This window comes from Fundulus heteroclitus, chromosome 19 (genome assembly GCF_011125445.2).
Source record: "Fundulus heteroclitus isolate FHET01 chromosome 19, MU-UCD_Fhet_4.1, whole genome shotgun sequence".
In the NCBI taxonomy this organism is placed as follows: domain Eukaryota; kingdom Metazoa; phylum Chordata; class Actinopteri; order Cyprinodontiformes; family Fundulidae; genus Fundulus; species Fundulus heteroclitus.
This window is the reverse complement of record NC_046379.1, coordinates 6,622,024-6,644,802: the sequence shown is the minus strand read 5'-3', so window position 1 is coordinate 6,644,802 and position 22,779 is coordinate 6,622,024. Positions and strand designations below refer to the sequence as shown.

Below are 22,779 nucleotides of genomic sequence, written 5' to 3'. Positions count from 1 at the left end.
AGTAAGGTAAAGGGGAAGACTCCTCGTGAAAACCGGTGTGCAATGCGCCTACACGTCTCCAGTGGTCTGCTGGGACCTCTACACAGCTTTCCTGCCGTGGTTGTGTCTTGAGGTTTCCAGTGTGGGCCTGCACAGATTGCAGCAGGTGATTTCAGATCAGCTTTTAGCTCAGCCTAGCTGAAAGCGACCGCTCTGCGGCATCTCGACTCAGCTTTCCTGCAACAGCTGAGAAAGGTTACAAGCAGAGCGTTTCCATGGTAGTCGGATGGTTAAATTCCAATGTTGGTTTCACAGAAAACAGACTTTATTCGGCTTGGGCAACCCTGCAGATGTTTGTGAGTCCCAGAAACCGATTCGGACAATGGTGGTGTAAACCACTCGTCAAGAGGGCTTGCAGGCAAAGAGGAAGATAAATCTAAGGGGGCTTGGTACCTGCAAAAGAGTCACAGTTCAGTGGCTTTAAACTTACAGTCCGATTTTATTCCACCTGGCGATTGCAAACTATAACAATGTATCGTGATCAAGCTGCTGATAAATAGGTTATTCCTTTGTTAAGACGGAGGTGGGCATGGCCTATGTCAAATGATGCAGAATCACCCAAGAAAAGAGCGGATGCATAGTATTATGCATGAGTAACACCTGTGTTACTAAGGAAGGATAAAAGGATAAGGATAAAAACTTTTTGAAAAATAAAGAAAATAGAAGGTTTACGATCTCTTTAGCATACCATCATATCTAGTCATACTGTTTCATCGTACTTGTAACAAATCCTATCTTTTCACAGTCATAACTGTTATATAATATCACATACTGTATTTATGCTAGACAACCTCAGTACAGTAAACAATTTTGAACGTACTAAAGCAACTTTTAATTGAACCATATTTCAGATTAAATAAAGCATGTTTTAAAGGAGCTACCAACAGATTTGGCTATTTTTTCAAAGATAGTAGATTTGTGGATAAAGATGTTCTGGACACATGAGAACAAGGAGAAATTGTGGTAGAAAATCCAAAACATGGCGGTGGGGGTGTTGTGGTGTGAGCATGAATGGCCCCTACAGCGATCTTCACTGCATAATAAACTCCTGGGTGTATAGAAACCAGTTATCTGTTTGAATTCCACCTTCATATAAACCGTACGGTGCTCCATCCAGCAACAAGATGATCTGAAACAGTGATTAAGCAACATGGCAGTTTCTTTAAGACAGAAAATGTAAACGGCTTAATTAGGCCAAGCCAGTCAGCTGATTCCAATCCAACCGGGCATGCCTCCTTACGCTGCAGACGAAGCTTACCGGAACAAGCTACTGGAACAATCAGGGGCTAAAAGTGGCTGCAGCACAGGCTGTGAAGAGCTTCAACTGAGAAGATCCTCAGCTGAAGTCCACGAATCACAGACGCCCAGCAGTCATTGCACGCAACAGACACGACAGGAAGTACTAGCATGGATGCTTTACCTCGCCCCAGACATGAAGCATGGTGTAAAACGTGCAGGTCAACCACGTCTGAGTTGTTTAAAGTGAAACTGTACGTGAACGAGCAGCAGAAGCAGAGCAGGAAAACATGTATCGCTCCTAAACTGTGTGGAGGAGCCAAACACAGAAAAACAGAGAATACTGGGATCACGTTTCATTTCTGGAGCAGTTTGCCGTCAGTTTCACTCCAACTTTAATGTGTTAATGTGAAAAATATTAAGAGTCAGCGCAGTGAGTTCCTGCTTGTTTATGCTGGACTAAGCAGATTTCTCAATGGAGGCTAAATATTATTAAAGGCAACGGAGAGGGAGGGAGCAGCGAGGATATGACGGCTTCTGCTGCTCCGAGCGCTTCCTCGTGTCAAATTAGCCTCAACGGCGAGAGGCGAGAAAGGAGGCCACATTCCCAGCCTTTTGAATTAGGTAGAGCACTTCCCTGCACACATGGTTGGACAAATGCCTTCTTCATCCCAACCTCCTCCACCCAAATCCTTTTCCATACACTGTGTGCTTCCTCCCTCCCAGAAGAGATCAGTCCATTAGCAGGAACCTCCGTGCTGGGGGAAAAATGCATGAAGCTGAGCATCCCCAAATATTATAGAAATTATTATTAAGTGTGTTTGAGCTGGATTTAATAGAAATGTTGCGTTTGCCGGGAAGCTCAGTTTCGTGCTTTGATGACTGAACCGTATTTAGGCTGGGAAAGTGTTCCCCTAGGAAGGAGGGCACAGGCGGGAGGCGTCCTCTCTGGATATCGCCCAAGGACAGGACTTCTGTTACGGCGACAGTAAGCTTTTAATGCCGGGGTTAATTGTTTCATCCCGCCGGTTCACAGAGGAAGGCACCCGAACAAACCCGAACAAACGATGAGTCACTCAGGGCTGGCGTGCACGGCCGGCTCCCTGGCTGCAGGAACGGATTTATTATCGGACCTTTGTGTCTGCGATGCGCAGCGAACCTCAGCCGCAGCGCGAGAGCAAACCGAAGCGCTATGGAAGTAGGTCATCAGCGAAGAAAAATCTTTAGGATGAATAATAAATGACAACGCTGAAAAAGCCATGACAGGAATGTTCCAGTCTGCACAGCGAGGCATTCTTTGCATTCTGCTCAGATCTGCTCCTTCAAACTAGCTTGTACATCTGCCTTTAATCACAATGGTATTAGAGGACGTGGTGCCAAAGGAAAATAATGCTGCAGCATCACCTTACCACGCATCTGGCACCCCACCATACACAGTTTGATCCCCATATAAGCCACGTCTCCAGGAATTTTATTGGATGTGTCAGAACCTTCTCTGCATGAGCGCTGCAGCTCTTAAACGGCATGCATACCGTACGCGCACGTTAATCCTGCAGCATTTAGGTGACTGATCCCGCAGCAATTACCCAACAATACTATTACTTAATCACATGCACCACTGTTAAGATGTTTGCCTGTGTTGATGAAGGTTCACTCATCTCAGCATGCTGAAGGCTCGAGAATTGGGACTAATTATTTGACCATTTGGGGGCGCTCAAAGAAGATTAAAATTGAATTCCCAGATAATTTGGGGTTTAACTTCACTTCACTGGTTAGCTGTACATTTTAGGATCCTTTTTAAAACGTATTTGTTTTTAAATCCCCCTAATGTTTTTCTTTTCAAATCTCAGTTGAATAAAAACTATACCTTGTGTTGTTGTTTCAACCGTTTAGTAATATGAAAAAAACTTCCCTGGAGTTTTCTTTGGCCTGTTTGTTAAAGAAAGATGTTAATTAAGATGGTGAAAAAACAATTTAGCAAAGGAAAATTCAACTGCCCATTTGAAACATCATGAACTGAATTATTATTCATCCGTTTGTTTCTTTAACAGAAAAACTGCAGAAGGAATTACAAATTCATGTGCAGATTTATGCAGATCAACCAGGCTGCTTTAAAATCTTGGCGTCCTTTGATTTGTGTGTTTATTGGAGACAAATATCAAACACAGACCATTCAGCACTTTATTTTCCAAACGCCTTTGGGTTACTTAGCCCCCTCACAGATTCTTGCGGTCCTTTTGCACCTAAATGTTGCCATATTTATTACCTTCCTACTTTTATTTATCACATAGTGATGTTAATATCTATTTCAACTTAGTCTGTTTTTCTCTAATTAGGGTATTTCAAAGAGTTAAAGAGATAAATAACCATAAAAATATTGAAATGCCATATATAATTAAAGGAATTTTACTTTCTGAAGACTTTATATTTAACCCTATAATGACTGTGGGCTGGATCACTGTTTATGTCTCTTGGCTCTTATATGACATTTTGATCCCTGTTCCAACTAAAATGTCTTATACTGCTGGTAGGTAATATTTTATTTCCTTTTGGGATTATTAAAAAACTTTTCAAACCTTGCAGGGAATGAATGGATGGCCAGACAATCACCCTGCAGCAGGTGGCTTGTTTTTGAACAGGGAAAAGTCTGGTACACATCAAGCAAAACGTGACAAAAAGTACAAAGTGAGCAACATTCTTCACAATAAGAAGCGCGCCAATTCACTTTACATGTGCTTCTCAATAAATCAAAAGCATCACTCATAAAAGGTTCGCCTACTATATGCACTCATTGCACACTGATATTTTTCAAACGTGAATTTCTGGTAAGTTGTAGTGATTATTGATGACTGGGAGCACATTACATTGGACCAACAAAAAAAAGGTAGACAAAAGATGCACAAAGTGAAGGCTACAACTGTCACATTGGTTGGGTTGAGCCTCTCCTGAACCAGAGATAACTTTGGAAGTGTCTCCCCTGAACTGAGGAGAAGCATGTCTGGACCGTTGCTCTTTTCAGGTGAAACTAAAGTTTGCATTTAACCCAGAAATCATGGTGTCTAGAGAAGGAGTGGTCACAGTCACACACAGCCATCTAACAGGACATTTTAGAGCACTTCATGCTTTCCACTGCTGACAAGCTTTATGGAAATCCTGATATCAGTTTCTAGCAGGACTTAGTACCGGTTCACACTGCCAAAGGTATCAAAAGCTGGCTTAAAGACCATCGTGTTACTGTGATCGATTGACCAGCAAACTGGCCTAAACCCCATAAAGAAGCTATGGAACTACTGTCCTGCTGACAATAGTCAAGAGGAAGATGAGAGAAACCAGACCCAACTATGAAAATCAGCTGAAGGTTGTCATCAAAGCAACCTGGACTTCCTGAAGACATCCACACAGCCACAGACTGATCACCTCCATGCCGTGCTGCATTGGTGCAGGAATTCCTGCACAAGTGTTGAGAGTATTTATTGGTCTAATGTAGGGATGCACGATATATCGGCATTAACATCTATATCGGCCAGTGTTATTAATTTTTTAATTTATCGGCATCGGTCCGATAAGTAAAACTGGGCCGATATAAACAACCAATGTTTATTTCCAGGTAGTTGCTCTTTATGCCTGTGTTTAAAGGAGGGGTGGTGACGGGGTTTTGTCATGCGGTTATGTTAAAGTGACAGTGAGGATTGTGTGATTTTTTAAATGAAGCAGAGACAAAAAAGTAGTGTGTAAGTCTAGACTATAACCCACATTCAAAACCTCAGTTAGAATAGTTTTTAGTCGGTACAAATATTCGTAAAATGTAACCACCACAGAAATGTAAATGTGTGTGCACACATTGGTAAATATCGGTTATCGGACATAACAGCAATATTAATATGGGACATTAATATCGGCCCAAATTTTCATATCGGTGCATCCCTACTTCTAATGTAATATTAACCCTTTCTGAGAAAGTGAATTTTTAGTTTTCAGGAGTCTTAACCTGCTGCTGCAGCTTGTGCACCTTGTATTACCAGTTTTTCTTTTGACCCCATTTTACATTAATATGCTTGGATACAACACTTGCTTTTTCAGAAATGTGGCTTACTTTTGTTTTTGGAGTATGTCAATGACTGTCTAACTGAGAACCGTCAAGTCAGCAGTGTTGGATTGTGTAGGCCAGAACATAACATAACACAGCATTTCTATTGTAAAAGTCATTTTTTATTCATCTTATGAATATTCTAAGTTTCAGATAAATTAAGGTTTGGCTGTCAGCAATTAATCACGTTAAACACTTGAAATATATTTTATAAGAGCTTCACTTTTTGACTTTCGTACTGAAATGCATCCCCTTTTCCACGATAATCAAATCTATTTGAGGTGATTTTCTATTGCCAGAATGAAGGATGACAGTAATTAAAAAACCCACCTTACATAATCACGAGCACTGTCTTCTTTAACACCTCCTCTGCGCTACTTTTCACAGCACATTTCTCTGAATAATATTGTCAACTGTCACACAATAACTGGGCCAACCAGGAGATGTCCTGCAAACTGACAACTTTATTTCCTTCCAATAATCGGTTTTGTTTCAGGCTCATTGACCCGATCCGATGACAAAAACACCCAGAGAGGCTTCCATGTGCAGCAACGGGACATTTGCATGGACCAGATCCCCATTTACGCTGTAAAAAATATGCTGTCTATGCGCCAGAGCCATGTTTGTTTTAAAGCACAGTTTATTTTAGTATAGAATGACCCTTTATTTGTCACTCAGCAGTAACATTTATTACTATCAACAGTAAACTGACAAGAAATGATTAATAAAATAAAGTAATTGCACCACTAAACCGAATGTACACACTTCCATAAAGGATATCAACATTTATACTAATTTGAATTATTTCTTACATACTGACTATGCCCTGATTTAAAAATATTCTCATATTGTAATTAATCATATTTTTTGCTCTTGACTAGAAAGAACCTTGTGTATTTTTCTTAGTATCGGTATTGCGTTTGAAGTTTTACCCCAAAACACACTCCACTGCACACCGTGAGGCTGGATTTGTAACACAACTGTGTTAAAACTTAATCCCTTACTGTTTGTCCCACTTGAGCGTTGAATCTATTAGCAAAACAAAGCAGAGGAAAATGACTCAGAAATGCAAATTGCCGCTTAAGCCCGTACGCTTGCTCAGACCGAATTAGCCCACCCTCCTTTGTGACATGCTGCGCTGCTTCCTTCCCCAAACAGGAATAGACACATATAATTATCCACCAGCATACCATATATCATGGCACCCCATACTACACATAACATTCAAAATAACAAGAAAGGGTATTTTTAGCTCAGGCACCGTTTAGGACGCCACAAAGCAGGAAAAACTCCTTCACGCACACCAGTTTGTTTCCAGTGTGTACATTTTGCTGGATGTCTGAAATCACCAGGAGGACTGTAACGTCTCCAGAGGTCACCGGGCATTTAGGGGCAACGGCGGCGCTATGGGCGGAGGCGCTCACGTCTATTTACAACACGGCGCTCGGGTGGGTGTGGGGTTCAGCTGACTGACAGGTTGGATTAGAGGCCGAGCCAAGTCGGGCGGATCATTACCTCACAGCAGTTTTAAATCTAAATTAACCACGACTTAACTCCAGCGCAGGACCTCTAATCTGTTCCACGGGGGGGAAAGTACTGCGCACAGGCAGGGAAACAGGCACCGGGAACTAAAAACAGAACGGGCCAACTTTATGAGTGAGGAGAAGTGAGAAGCCAGGTCGGATTCTGTTCGCCTGTTAAAAACAACCTGATGGAGACGTGTCTAAGTGAACCGGGCTTAAAATCCCTGCTGCACTGATTCTGGGGTCAGTGAGAGTCACACATGCAGGGACAGACGAATTAATGCGGTTATTTACCATTGTAGTCACATCTAGACACAATAAATACTTCACGCTACCTGAAACTTTCTGTGCACTACAGCTCAGTGTTATCGAGTACATGGTTCAAGGGAGAATTTATCACGTCATCTGACAACCCAAAGGAGAAATACAACTTTTAAAGGGCATTTTTAATCATAGTTTTTTGCGCCACCAAACTTTAAACCAACAAAGTAAAGAATTTATCAGCCTTTCCACTTTTTCCCCAATCATATAAGATATTTGTAAATAGGTTTTTACAAAATGAGACTCTATGAAGACTGTCCAACATAAAACAGAATCTGCATTACCAAATATGAATTGATGATGTATCGTCGGCAGCAAAGATAACAATAACCTATTGCTGAAAACAGAAATCCAGCTGCTTTGTCAGTAAACAGACTTCACAGGAACAGGTCTAGTGGGTAGAGGGAGCCTTAAGGCCACCAAAGATCCTCTGTGTAGTAAAAAGTAACATTTTTAAATATATATATATAAAATAAAATGTAACTGTTCAATATATGTTTAAAAAGTGTAGTAGTCTATGGCAGCGGCAGCGATAGCAGCGATAACCTCACAAACACACTAGAATCCATCTTTTCCCGCTCCCGTCTCACCTGATCCAAACCAACTGAACCAAAACGGTTTGGGCCAATCGCGTTGCAGTATTATGGTGTGAGACCGGGCATACCACAGACATATATACGTAGACGCGTCATAGGGCGCAGGTTCGCACGTCAACGTCACCGCCATATTGTATGTGGCAGAAAAAAAGTTGAGTTCTGTTATTGTGAACGTGGATCAGAGAAGATGCCTCATTCTTGTGCTGCAATAAATACACACACACACACACACACACACACACATATACATATATATATATATATATATATATATATATATATATATATATATATATATATATATATGTGTGTGTGTGTGTGTATGTGTTATGAATATAAGGATCAATTTGTTAAATCTAAACATTGTGGTCTTTATTATTTCATAAAACTGTGTCACATGTGAACCTTTAGGAACAGACTGTTGGGTGAGTATTTAAGAGGTAAAATTAATAATATGAGGAAAAAAAGTCCTAGGTCAATAAAGTAAAAATAAACAAATAAACACAAAAGTGATAATGTTATGATAAAAACATCATATTATGAGAATTAAGGGGGAACATTTCCAGAATAATCACAGTTTGCAGAATTATTTCACTCCTGGAGTAATAGGACCAGGTTAGATTATTTTAAATATTTTTATTCTTTAGGAGAATAAATTCAGGAGAATGAAGCTAACGGGATACGAAAATAAACTTCTAATATTACAAAAAAATACTACGAATACAAAGTATATTCAGAGATTAAAGTCCCTCTGGTACTGTTTAAGTGACTGAGTAACTGCAGATTTGCCACATTTAAGATGGTGGACGCTCTGACGCATCGCAGCATAGGCAGAACCCGCCCAATGACGCGTCTACTCTTATATTATGTCTATGGGGCATACAGCTTAGACGAAAGCTAGAGCTGCCGAGCCCACAGCTGAAGCAACATAAACATTGCAGCGCAGGAGGATGTACGCGTTGCTGCTGCTATCGCATCTGTATCGTCAGAATCTAAGATTTCTTCTTTGAAAGAACAGCAAGAAACGCCTTGTCATAGTTTCTCATGGCGCCTGCTGCTTTTAACACTTTCATTTGATACCGTGATTGGTCAAAACCAACTTTTGTAGGCGGGCACTAGGTGTCGCTTTGTCCAATCAGCTCACAAAATTCTGCTGAATGTCCCTCCTTTCCCTCAACAAATTCGATGGGATCAAGCGCAGATTGATAATCTACAGAAGGTAGAGTGCCACACATTATCGTACCAGGTTAGAGCAACAGACCTTTCTTCTACATTTTCCCCAGGAGGTTCGCGGTCAGCGTCGGGTGAAGTGACAGCAGCTGCAGCTCCTTTAACTTAAACCGGCATTGTGCCAAAAGAATAAAATCTTATGGCATTTTTTACTGTCTGTAAAACTTTAAGGCTAACTAAGCACACAGGCATGTTCTGATCACAGTGGATGCTTTGAGGATAACCAGAGACTTCATCCAGCAAAATGGGAGACCGAGACACTTCTTCAGGAATATTTAGAGAAGGATTTTGACATTTCTTCATTACCAAATATGGAGACTATGATAACTTATTGCTAATAATAGAAATCCAACAATAGATTGTCTTTTTAAATGTTTTTGTTCTGCTGTTGGTTGTCTGTGGATTACCTAATTAAATCTCCTCTGCTCTACAAGGTTTTAACCACAATAATTGGCTGTGCTGCAGGATAAATTTTATTCCCTCTGTGTCTGAGCCAAATGAAGGGGTTCAAGAGACCCTTTAGAGCCAAACGACATGTTATTTTGGGAAAACTAACTGCAAAGTAACCTCAGTTAACCTTTTCAAAGTTTTCAGGGAGTAAAACAGGGGTTGATTGTGTTTAGAAAATGTTGAATTTTCGATTCTTCAAGTCATGGTTGATATATTTATACAAACTATCAATGAGACAGTTGTTGGTAAAAAAAAAAAAAGTCAAGGTTGAAACCTGTAGGGATCAGAGGTACAATGCTGGTCAGAACTGGAGCAGAAATTATGATGTCTGCCTGAAAGCAGCCAGAGTTTCACGTTCTTGAATTTTTACCACAAGCGGGGAACTAAAGGCACTCTGCACTCACCAGGGAGCGATTTAAAGTCCCTGGGTAGAGTGCCAGATTTGGTTCAAAGTTCTTCTACCTCTCAGAAAACACTTCTCCTGCTTTCCTTCTTCATAGTGGACAAACCTGCACACAAATCTTCCCCTGATGAGCTCACCAGGTGTCTGCCACCTCTACTTTCTACTTGTGCTGCCTCTGTGTCGTGCATTGACCCGTACATAACATCATCACACTTAGCCAATATCTGGCTGTGTTCTCGGCTGCCTTGTACTTTCTTTCCTTCTTATTTTACATTTTTTTTTCTTGATTAAGGACCTATGACATAATGTAATTTACTTTGGTATAAACCTTGAACACCATAAAAAACTTGAACTATGTCTTGAATTATGACCTCGAAAGCCAAATGTTGGGTATGGGTCCAAGCTTAAGGAAAAACATTCAATGCACCTGTCTGCTTTATAATCATTGTTTACAGTGTTCTCATTCAGTATTTTTTTTTAATCTTTTTGAGGGTGTTTTAATGTTTTCTCCTTGGATTCTGCTGTCAAAAGACAAGCACTGTGGTTCTTTGATTGTACAGTAAACTGTACTGTAAATAAACAATTAAGTGAAAGTCATAGAAACAAGACACCTGCAGAAATGCACCGCTTTACCTCTACAAAGGAATCATTCCAAGGTTTTTACCTTTTGTGTGCATAATATTAAGGGGACTTTACAGGTTTTCTGTAGCATAAATTAGGGCTGTACAATTAATCACATTTGCAATTTAATTGCAATTTAAAAAAAATGTATTTACAAATAGCAGAGGTCTGCAAGCTTTGGCAATGTAACATTTAATGGATCAGACACAAACACCTTTATCTCCTTTAGGTGTCAGTAATATGTTTAAAGTGAGTTTGCCTCCATATGGAAATGAAGAGAGTTGCAGCAGTGAGATAATCTAATTTTATTATTTATTTTAGAGTTTATATAATCTTACTTTATTACCAGAAACTTTGAGGAATCTCACCATAGCATTAAGTAGCGGTCAAACTTTTTAATACATAGACTCGTTTGTCGGTTGCACTTTATGTTCAACAAGGATTGCTGTCCAACTCAACAAGCTGAATATCTTGAATATCTTGAATAAGAATATTCGGATTAGGATTGGATCAATATTGTGCAAGACATTTACATTCTGGAGAAGTTATCCTTTTCTGTTCAAGGTCAAAGGGAATCATTCTTCAAGATCTGGTCCAAATGGACAAACTATGTAAAATCAGTAATCCCCTTGGACTAAATGTGTCTGTCACATATAAATTTTGTGCTGCTGTATATTTCACCTCGGTACTGGTTGATGGCAAAATTATGTTCCTGATCGTGTTTTTCTCCTAACAGTAGAAAAATCAGACTGGACCCTCCCCCACCCCCCACTCACTTTTCTGTTATGGTTGTTCATTTATTACAACAAAAATCCCGGATTGGCTTGTTGTTCCTGCTTATACTTCCCTTGTTGTGGAAGCTGGTTTTTCATAAGTAATTGTAACCTGCCTTTCCAAATAAAAAATTTAAATAATAAAAAAAATAATAATATTCTGATTAACAAAAACAGTCAAATGTCTTGTTTTAAATGGTCCTTGTTTACAAACACCTTTGTCTACAGGCCATTTTTGTTGCTTGTGGTTAATGCAGAAAAAAGGCAAAATAAATTTTTGGCTAAATCATACAACCCTAGTAGAAATCATGTTATAGACATTAAACTGCATTAACTTTCTCTAGAATGAACAGAAATGTTCAAAAGACGTTTAAACTCTACCAATTCATTAAAAAAGATCTCTGGCATATATGACAAATGTGTTAAACTTGGGACAAAGGTGATATTTAAACCTAGCACAGAAAGTAAGTAAAACTGTGTTAATTGGTACTTCTTGGTACAAATCGTATACACTCTGAAGGCCTCTCTATTCCTTGAATGTTGGCATGTTTGTGGGGAAAATTAACCTGTGGTTTGAACAGCAGAGCTGAGTCTGTGAGTTGCAACATGAACAACTTGCTGCTACTGACTCTTGTCTGGTGCTGATTACTGGAGGATTAAAATTAAAGCGATATAAAGGACCTCTGCCTCATGCTGGACGACAGCTTGGTCACACACTAGTGCGGGGCGACATCTATTCCTCAACCAACATTTGTTGCAAGTTAATGTGTTCGCATCGGTCCCTGAGGCCCGAGCAGCAAACCCAAAAGCATCCCACAAGCGTCAAACGGAGCTACAGCCAGGACTGCAGATAGGCCGTTCCATTTTCTCCCAATTTTCTGGAGGTAGTCTCTGATAACCTGTGCGTGGGAGTTCAGTCCCTCTGAGAGGAGAAAAGGGATTACCAGAGTTTGCTAAACATCATCTCTCGATATCTCTCTGTGCTGAGATTGCCTCCAGCGACACCAGCAAAGGGGAAATAGCCCCACACCACCACACTGCCACCACCAAAAAGCTTTTTGGCTTTGGGAGAGAGGATTGTTTCCATGGGTGCAGCCGAGCAAACCCACATACGCAACCCTGCTGCTAAACCCACAAATGTGTTCTCTTTACAAATGTGGCACCGTTTAAGAGGAAATAAACAGGCTTTCCAATGGTTTGAGATTCATTGCCCAAAAAACTGAACAAAAGACAAATTATTTTACTTTTTGTGCTACGTTTATAATCTGTATACTAGAGCCTAAACATGCCAACCCCAGATGTGTTCCTGAGTGCACCCACTGTATATTTATATAATCTCCACCCCATCCCCCGTCTGATCTACAACTAAACACTAAAACTGCACAATCGAGCCCGTTTAAGCCTCAAATGACCAAAGCAGAAGGAGTAATGCCAGTGGTCCAAACAGCATTAACGCAAATCACATTAATACGGCTGCAGTTTTTGCTCCATGCCACAGTCAAGAAGACAAATATGCCTTGTTTCGGCTGTCTGGTCGAAAATAAAATTATGTTTTATAGAAAAATATGAAAACGCCAGGAAACAACATGCAATCCATAAATAGCATCACCTGCTAATGTGATTCCATGGACAGAATCAAAGCAAATGCTTTTAATTAATATGAAGCCCCAACAAATTAAAAGATCTTCAACAACTAACTGCCGCTTCATATTAAGCATAAAGTATTGATTGTTTTTTGTTTTAAGCAGAAACCCCCCCCCCCCCCCCCCCCCACAAAAAAAGTCTAATTGTCTCATTTTCCCTTTAACGATCTCCCTCGTGAAAACAAGGCCTCCAACAGAGCCGCCTGATCCTCCAGTAAACATCTGGGGCAGAAGCAACCACAGTGGTCAGATCATCCCCGCAGAGAGCCGCCTAATAAGAAGAGCGCTGGCCTGAAAGACCGCTGCTTCAGCCAAAAGCCCGACTGTGTTTAAAACATGTGTGAATTAAAAATGCATGGAGGCCTTAAAGAGCCGGGCTCCTTAGAGATGCTCCGTGTGAAGCTTGCAGAGTGTTCAGAATAAAGACGAGGCTCGGTGTGGAGCATCACAGCGGGCTACGGCATCTCTATCTTTCCCCCCGAAAAAGATGCAACCAGACAGAATCTACAAAAAGGGTGGATCAGCGTCACTTTTAGGGGACAAACAAACCGTCAAACTACAGTTCAATCAAATCACTCAGGCACACAGTAACTAATCCGGAATAACATTAATTCTGTTTCTATAGTGCAGATTAAGATTACAGATTAGTATTTTAGCTCTGATTAAAATACAGAAAGGAAAGATTTGTCCATCTGTTCTGCAGGAGCGCTGAGGAGCTTTCCTAACGAATAATCATCTTTGCGATTTAACCGTCTCATTGTGTCCATTTGATTTTAAAGTCACCATAAAGTGTTCGTTTCCCTTTACTTATAGTTACAATGATGTTTCGCTCCATTCTTGTCTGTCATTCAGAAACAGGAAATGTTCAACCACAGACAAACAAAGTGTCAGCACAAACCTGGCAGCGATGTGGCGGTAAAACAATCCAGAGTCACTGACACTCTGAGGGAGGCAGAAACGCACCGCCTGGACCCGATGGACGTCCATTCTGGTCCCAAAGGTAAACGGCTGTTGTCTATAAAACTGACCTACAGCCCATGGAGAGCAGGTTCAGTCTCCGCGCTCGGCCATAAATGACGAAAATTAAGAAGAAGGAAAAACATCCTGGTGATAACGAAATGAGACGAGAGGCATCCAGTGGTTCTGAATTCATGCACTGCTGCATCCACAGTGGGACCAATAATCCATCCCTCCAGCAACAAAGAGATGACTGACAGACGGGCAGAGATGAAGTCATTGACCTGCCAGCTGTGTGGCTGAGCATGTGTGTGTGTGTGTGTGTGTGTGAGCCTCTGTGCTATTGTCATATTGTGAACTCAGGGGAGATTACCTCATATCCTCAGCCCTGCCCCCTTCCATCATCCACACGTGGTGCAGTTTTTTTAGTCTGTTGTTGGGGTTCCTGCTGTTACCTCCCACCACTCCTCTTCACCAGCCCCCAGCTCCCAGAGCCACTCAGTGATAAGCGGAGCCTGAATTAACAACCGGCGGTCCATACTGTGGCGACTGATATTGATCAGATGCCCTCTGCCTCAGAGGACGGATGTGGCTGGCGTATAAATACAACAATTCAACCCTAATTAGCTGCAGCGGGGTGGGGTGGGTGGGGGGGGGGGGGTCGTGCTAAATGTCCATCAACACCCACAAAGTGACCAGCCCTGTTGCTCAGGCTCTGCATTAGAGGGGGAAATGACATTTAAAGCTGGAAACAAATCCCAAATGGCCATGGTAGACTAATAACTGGTTTGTCTAGAAGATGAGGATGTCTGGATGAGGTTTAGTTCTCAAAACTCAAGTTATATGGAGGCCCAACAGTGGATAAATCGACCCAAAAGGCTGTCGTCAACCTCAGTGAAACATGAAACAGGGACCAAAAGGCCACTCTGTGAGGAAGAAGCCACGTCTCCAAAGGCAACAAATAAGCCAGATAACAGTTTGCAAATACACTCCTGGACAAACACCTTACATTTGGGAGAAAAGTCCTTGGTCCTGATGAACTAAAGACTAAGTGTTTGGTCAAAATGACCGTAGTTACATTAGAAAGAGAAAGAGCGAAGCTAGCAATCCTGAGAACACCATTGTAACTGTAAAGCACGGGGGGTGGCAGCATCATGCTGTGGGGAAGATTTGCTGCTGGAGGGACTAGTGACAAATATATTATTGGAAGCCAGAGGCAAATGGTAAACTATAGCCGATGGAAAATTGCATCTTGTTTTCAAATGGCAATAACGCACAAAATATCTCAATGAGAACTGCAACTTAATATATTGTGAAGTTCTAGTCTAACAAACTGGAGAGGGAGAAGAGAGAGGGGGCGGGGGGTATCATCACGAGAGACTAGGGGCAAAATGGTACTTAAATCCAAAAATACTAAACATAAAGCAATAAAGATGTTGGGCCAATGCATTAACCAACCTTTGGAAACCATTAGAGGGGCCTGATCAGTTTGTTGTAAAGAACAGTCCCTTCAAAGCTTTATGTTTGTCACAGAATAGACACAGAGGGATAAGAATATTAGTATATTGTCTACCAGTGCCGTAAACAGCCTGCTAAGTGCCTAAAGATGTATCAGCCAATCAGAAGTGTGGCAGTGCATTTATCTACACCACTAGCATCTATATGAAGGAAACCTTTTTGATTTTTGCTTCATGTGACAAACACATATTTTTAGAAATAAAAATCTGCGAGCATGCTCTGCATTTGTATTCAGCCCCTCTTCCCCCTGAGGTAAAACTGAGCAGATCTTCACTTTTATTACAGCTCCAAATCTTTTTTGGGTTATGTCCCTAACACCTTCACTCATCAAGGGCTTACATTTTTAACGTTTCAAGATTTTCCATGGTTTTATTCATTAGATTTAGGTCTGGACTTTGACTGGGCCATTCTAACACATTATTAATTAACAGGGTTTGATTTAAACCATCCCATTGTACTCATGCAACAAGGTGAACCTCCTCCTCAGTCTCAAGTCATTAGCAACAGGTTTTCTCACAGGATTCCCCTGCAACCAGCTCTATGCATCCTTGCATCTACTCTCACCAGCTCCTCTCTGCCTGCAGAAGAACAGAATACCCACAGCAACATACTGCCACCACCGTGTTCAACCGTGGGATCAGGCCGTTGGTTTTCCTTCACTCAGTGTTTTTCCACAGAGGCCAGAAAGTTCGGTTTTGGTCTTACCTGACCTGAGAACCGTCTACCACATTGTTTCTGCGGTGTGAGAGGGGTTTTAGTCTGAAAACCGGAAGTAATGAGTAGTAACAGTAAGTAACAAGAATGAGGGCCAGCCACAAAGTTCTGCTTTTTGTGGTTGGACTGTACAGTTAATGGCCATGGCAGTATCCCACAGGCCAGACTCCACACCACGGCTGCTATGAAAGCCGTGATTTATCAAGGTCTACAAAAACATCAGAGAAAAGCAAGTCCAGTCTTTAGGGAGCCAAAAACCTGAGGGTAAAGATGTACAAACTAGACTCTCTCTTTCTTTTAGCAATGCCTTTCTTCTTGTCATTGTTTCATGAATGCCAGAGTAGTGAAATTCACAAATAAAAGGTTCCCCCACCTGAGCTGTGGACAGCTGGGTCTCTCCATGTCCAGATGATGGATCAAACAGAGAACTGTGTGATGTTCAAAGTTTGAGTTTGTTGTTGAACCTAACCAAGCTTTAAACTTCTCCCTGACCTGTCTGCTGGTCTTCATGATTGCTGTTTGGTCACTGATGTTCTCTGAGGAACCTGTGAGGTTTTCACAGAACAGCTGCATTTATACTGAGGTTAAATCACACACAGTTGGACTCTATTTACTTCAGCAGATTTTATTTAGGGTAGTGGAGGAAAGAGAATGATTCCCACACTTTTTTTTTAATTATTGGTTTTATAAATTATTCTAATTTTTTGGAGAAACTGATTTTTGGGTTTTCATCAGCCGTAAAGCATTAAAATGAACAGAAATAAACAACTGAAACGCCATGTATGCAATAAATCTATATGTAGAATGTAAGTTTCCTCTTTCCGAAGTGAATTACAGAATTAAATTCACTTTTTTGACGATATTTGTCATAGTATATCAAGATGCACTCGGATATCACGCCGGGCAAACAGCATAAAACCAGCACACTGATCGCCCCAGATTATATCAATTATTTATTCCAAATGTCCTTAGATGCCAATAACGCCTCCGGCTAATGGTCGAAGCTACATATCGTGCAATCCAAACACTATCCCCCACTCTCCTCGTGGTGTCAGTCGTCCTCATCGCTGGAGGGAAGCTGCACATCGGTTTGTAAGCAAACACAGACCTGACGGTCCTTATTTTAAAACTAGATTCAGTGATAGGGGCTGCATGTGCTTGTGAGACGAAATGACAATCTGAGCCACTTTCCCTGAATGGTAGCTACGCTCTCAGATGCAGACATGTGATCTGGTTGCAGTAGATTACCCGGGTTCATGCGGTCACATCTAAAGCCTTCATATGATCCGTCCTGACCCGCAGCTGTAGGTTAGCCGCAACAAATCAGCACGGAGCAGCTGTAACCTGCCATATCGAGCACAAACCTCTTTGTCTGAATATTCATCTGGCTCTTGGTGTTCCAGCTCATCCAGCAATCCCAGATTAGCGTTCTCTAGCCTTTCCTTCCTGCCTCTGCTACTTATGTGATGCATTGAGTCGGATCGGAGGAGACCGATTCCTTTTCCCTGGAAAAATGTGACCCAAACTAATCCAAATCAATTCTCTCCGAGCAAATGAAACTGACACGTGGTTGCGTGTAAAGAAAATAAAAACGTCAGCGGCTCTAAAAGGACGTTTTCCTCACATTCTTTGTCTCCTTGCTTTTCCCTGAATGAAGGAGCAAAAGCTGAAAAATCCCAGTTTTCTTTCAGACAAGCAATCCCACAAATGTTCTTTGGAGAAGGAAACAGATTATGTGGGCCCCGAAAGCCGAGCCAAGCTTTAAAAAGAAGCACTCGGGGAGCAAAGATTCATTCCCACACATTCCATAACCGATCCGACGGCGACTCACACGACTCCACGAACACAGAAGGAGAGGCAGGCGAGGAAGAGCCGCGCGGCCTTACCCGAAATCGTCCAGGGAATACATGTCGTCGGAGAAGAAGCGATCCTCGAGGAAGGGATGAGAAGGGGTGTAAAAGGGGAAGATTATGAAGGAGAGGGGGACGTGTTGGTCTGAGAGGATGCAGAGCTACACATGCTGGAGCGCACTCAGTCTTTCCCCTTTTCACATCCTCAAAAACTGTTTTTTTTTTCTTTTTTCAGAAACCACCACGCCAGCAAAGCATGAGGCACAGAGAGAGAGAGAGAGAGAAAGAGTAGGAGGGAAAGGGAAGGCAAGGGAGATGAAGAGCGCTGCTAAGGAGAAGGAAAGGGAACACAGGGGAGAGCATGTGATCTCTGCAGACCAGTCACCTCTTCCAGCCTCCGAGGAATGACTTCCACAGGATGGAAATTACATGTTAGCCCTTTTAGGAAACAGGAGGGATTAAACATGTGCCGGTCCACAGCGTGGAAATGTGAAAACGCTCGAAGGCGACTCCATTCCGAAACACAGCAAGTCAACCGTCCATTAAATTATTCCGGCACAGACATACTGAGCAGCAACACGCGAAATATAAGTCCCTGTTGTTGCTGCGTGGCTCGCTTGTCCTCAAGCAGGGGTCCATCTGGCTGAGGCGGCGCAGACATTAAGCTTCTTTACCGCGGCAAGCCGAGGTGCACGACACAAACAAAGAGCAATCTTAAAGATTAGAGGGCTTTGTGCGCTCGAGAATGGCAGGAAATAATGCAGGTCGGAGCTGAGAAAGTCTGAACACTGCAGCAGGAAATAATAACAAAAACGTAATGTTTAAGACCGGTGAACAAACCCCCCAACCCAGTTCACTTTGCAGACCCAGGCCTGATGAAATCTCTTCATCATAGAACCCATCTGACAACACGAAGTAGGCTCAAGGAGCTCAACAAGCAACGCAGCTAAAGGAGTCCAAGAACAAATGAGAAACAAAGTCACTGTCAGTCGGTCTGGAAAGGATTACCCAGTCATTTCTAAAGTTTTTGAGACTCCAGTGAATAACAGTGAGAGCCGTTATCCACAAATGAAGAAAGCAGCGAGCAGTGGTGAAACTTCCCAGGAGCACCGGCGTTGCAACGTCACTTAGAGCATCAATGGAGGAGGTTACCAAAGAACCCAGAACAACATGTAAAGCACCACAGACCTCAGCTGCCTCAGTTTAGGTCAGAGTTTATGATTCAGCAATAGGAAAGAGACAGTGGGCAAAAGATGGCCTCCATGGCCAGAACCACTGCCGACCAGGAACCAAAAAGCTCATCTAAAATTTCAATCAACATTTGACCCACCATGACAATATTCTGTGGATCTTTTTGGAAAGTGTGCGCTCCGTTACATCTGGCATAAATCTAACAGCTTCTCAGAAAAAGATAATCCTGACAGCAAAACTGGCCATGAGGTTTGTGACCTTAAGCTCAAATATGGTTGGTTTATGCAGCAGGAAAATGAAATAAAGAACACAAGCGAATCCAGCCCTGAAAGCTTAAAACCTTCCCAGCAAAACTAAAGTTTACAGTGATTTTATTATATGTGTTATTACAGAGCTCTAAGATAGAGCAACGATTGGCTGTAAGTGATATGAGGCAACAATTATTATTATTTTTTTTACATTACCAGAATAAAAATATCTCACATTTAATGTCCTAAGCAAGTGAAACTTTTTGCTAATTTTTTTGATTCAACCTAAAATATGGATATCAAATATTAATTATAATTGGAAGGTTTTAAGAAGTTTCATTCCAGCACACCTATATTAATAAATACATGTAAACATTATTATTATTATTAGACGCACAATTATCCATCGTATTTCTCTGAGAAGAGAGAAAAAAGTGTGAAACCATGTTGCTCGCTTTGAAAGGGGGAAACTATCGCCACCTGGTGGACATATATATATATATATATATATATATATATATATATATATATATATATATATATATATATATATATACACATATATATATATATATATATATATATATATATATATATATATATATATATATATATATACATATATATATATATATATATACATATACATATACATATATATACATATATATACATATACATATATATACATATACATATATACATATATATACATATATATACATATATATATATATATAATATATATATATATATATATATATATATATATATATTCTGATAGCTAGTACACCACAGTGGACATAAAGGATATAATAGCTTACATTAGAACAATATGGGCAATATGGCACTTCCATCAGTTTTCCCAGGGACATTTATTGGATACAGCACAGATTTTTGTTTTCTCATGGCAGCTTCTTAAATTAACACATTTGTTCCTTTAAACATAAAAAATAAATCTAATGGCAGAAAAATGAGGTTCTGTGTGTTTTGTAAAGGGTGAAAACCTTTTTAAGGCCACCAATGAAAGCGATTGAATTTAGGGCCCTGCTGAAACCCCAGAATAAAACCTGACGCACAGTCAAGGAATATTTGTTTTCTTCATTTCTTCTCCCCTGAATTCCACGTGTGATTGTGAATCTCTCTGGCTTTCATAATCTGCAGAAGGTAGGTCTGGCTAACCCTAACCCAGTAGAAAGCAGAGAGATGGGAGAAGTTGGCTCACGTGGAGCCGCAGCCTGCAGTACAGCTCAGCATTTTACCTTCCAGTGTCTCCTCCATCATTCTACCTCTCCAACAATGACTCACTACCACGAACGCTTCAGAAATCATCCTGCAGTGATGGTGCAGGACAGACGCCTAACAGTTTAAATGCTTCCCCCACATCCCGCAGCGAGAACTTCATGAGACCTGACAGTGCAGAACAATGCAAGGCCGAAGCGCTCAGTTAAAATCCTAAAAATACACTCCTGTATTCGCCTATGTCTTAGGGCTATGCACAAATATAAATGCATGAACGTTATTACGCAACAAAGCAAGGAGTGAGACTGAATATTTATAAATCCTTCTTCCATACTCTGCAAAAGAAGAATCGGGTCACCTTGTGGATTCTTTGTGGAGATTTAAGACTTCCCCTTTGGTCTTAATTCAAAGAGCAGGCCTGCCTCTGGCAAAAATAAACACTCAAGACACAAGGAGCTGAGCTACACAGAAAGAGAGGAAACGGTGTGTCCATCCAGCTGGAAGGAGCCACATGATTCCTACATGTTTACTGTCTGAGAGCAAAGCAGTTCAGCTGCCGGTTCTGACCCAGCCAAGCCACAGGACAGAGGTGGAGCGTTTGGAGCGGCCAAGAAGCTCCGGGGACAATCAGACAGAAACCTGATGGGGTCCAAGCGGGAAGGAGCAACGTAAAAGGACTGAGGCATAAATAGAACCGAGCCCAGGCAGAGCTGCTGAGGAGGAGTCAGGACCGAATGACTAGAGAGAGAAAAAAAAGATTCAAGAATCTTCCAGGTGGCTAAAAACAGATTATTATTATTTTTTTAAATTAGCAAACACACTCCACAGGCTGCACAGATGCACGTATGGTTCCATCCTGAAGAAGTGTGTGTGTGTGTGTGTGTGTGTGTGTGTGCGTTGGGTGGGGGTGGGCTGCTAACCTGCCTGGCAACCACTAGAATAAACACCCCCCTCCACCTCCTCCTCCTGGTGCCATAAGCGCCCCCACTTATCCTATTTCCCCCCCTGCAGCAGCTCACATATGGCGGTCATATTCGCCGAAGCGGGCCCTTTTCTTTCTCCAGCCATCGCCGGTGTGCAGAAATACATGATGCTGTCGTTCCCATGACAACACGAACCGGGCCCGGAGTCCGGCTCTCGGCACACAGGGCGGGTCCGGTTGTGACAATGGAGAGGAAAACGAGCAGGAATCGGCGAAATGAGCCCTGTGCGCGGAGGTGGGGGAGGCGGAGGAGGCCGCTGGACGCCAGAAACAAGCCGATAAACGAGCCAAAGCCGCTGCAGTGAGACTCAGACATAAGTGTGAGAGGCGATGGAGCTGCAGTCAGAGGGCAGAGCATCTGTCATGACGCGTCAAGCGGAGCGCATGGAGCCGCAGCAGCTTACCTCATTTTCCTTCTCCGCCTCCTCCTTCTTTATCCGGCCGGAGGTGGTGCACTGATAAGGATCGGATCTGTCTTATATGTGTAGGAACACGCAGCCTGGCTGGCTGGGATCGGCCCTCCAGCCTCCAAACGGCGTCCTCTGTGCGCGTCAGAGAGATAAAAGCGCTGAAATGATCCGCAGACGCTAAACCAGAGCGCGCTCCTCCATGCGCTTTGTGCTGCGCGGTGCCCCGGCGGTACACTCGTGTCTCCTCAGGTCCATGTTCGGCTCAGGGACGCTCGGTCAACGGTGCCGGTGCTGCTCGGCCGCACGTCTCCTTCATGCCACATTTCCTCCCATTCGGAGTGTTTTGGTGCGCTGGACGCAGATTTCTGGGAATGCTAACACGGGTGGGCGAAGGAGGAGGAACAGGAGCGACTCAAGGTGGCCCCCCTGCGACCAAGGAGCGTATCACACCCCACTTACGAAGCCCCCCCACTCCCCGCCCGTGGATAATCCAGTGGTTCAAGTGGGAGCAGGACGCCACTTGGTGTCGCAAATTAACAAGTGTGATGCTCTTATCTTTAGAGATCCAGATAAATAGCAACAATAATGACTGTAGAATAAAGAGGAACCTCAATACAATAAAATAAATGAATCCCTCAAAACATGCACAGCACTCCCAATCACATATATATTTGTTTTATATCAACAAGGGTTTTTCAAGAATGAACAGCATGCATAAAGCTTAAGGCCACAAACTGATGGCAGG

The 22,779-nt window shown here is 42.1% G+C and overlaps 1 protein-coding gene across 4 annotated transcripts in view; it reads right to left on the bottom strand.

The window, feature by feature from the left end:
* Positions 1-22,482, bottom strand: part of evla (Enah/Vasp-like a) — a 57,370-nt gene extending 34,888 nt beyond the window's left edge. The window contains exon 1 of one of the 4 annotated variants that reach the window (XM_012864562.3): positions 22,029-22,482. In XM_012864562.3, the coding sequence (XP_012720016.2) occupies positions 22,029-22,033 (5 nt within the window). In that variant the 5' untranslated portion in view covers positions 22,034-22,482. Of the gene's footprint in view, positions 1-13,820; positions 14,167-17,997; positions 18,544-22,028 lie in introns of those variants that run through there. The other 3 variants (XM_012864561.3, XM_012864559.3, XM_021317501.2) reach the window with 3 other exon arrangements.
* Positions 22,483-22,779: the final 297 nt, after the last annotated feature.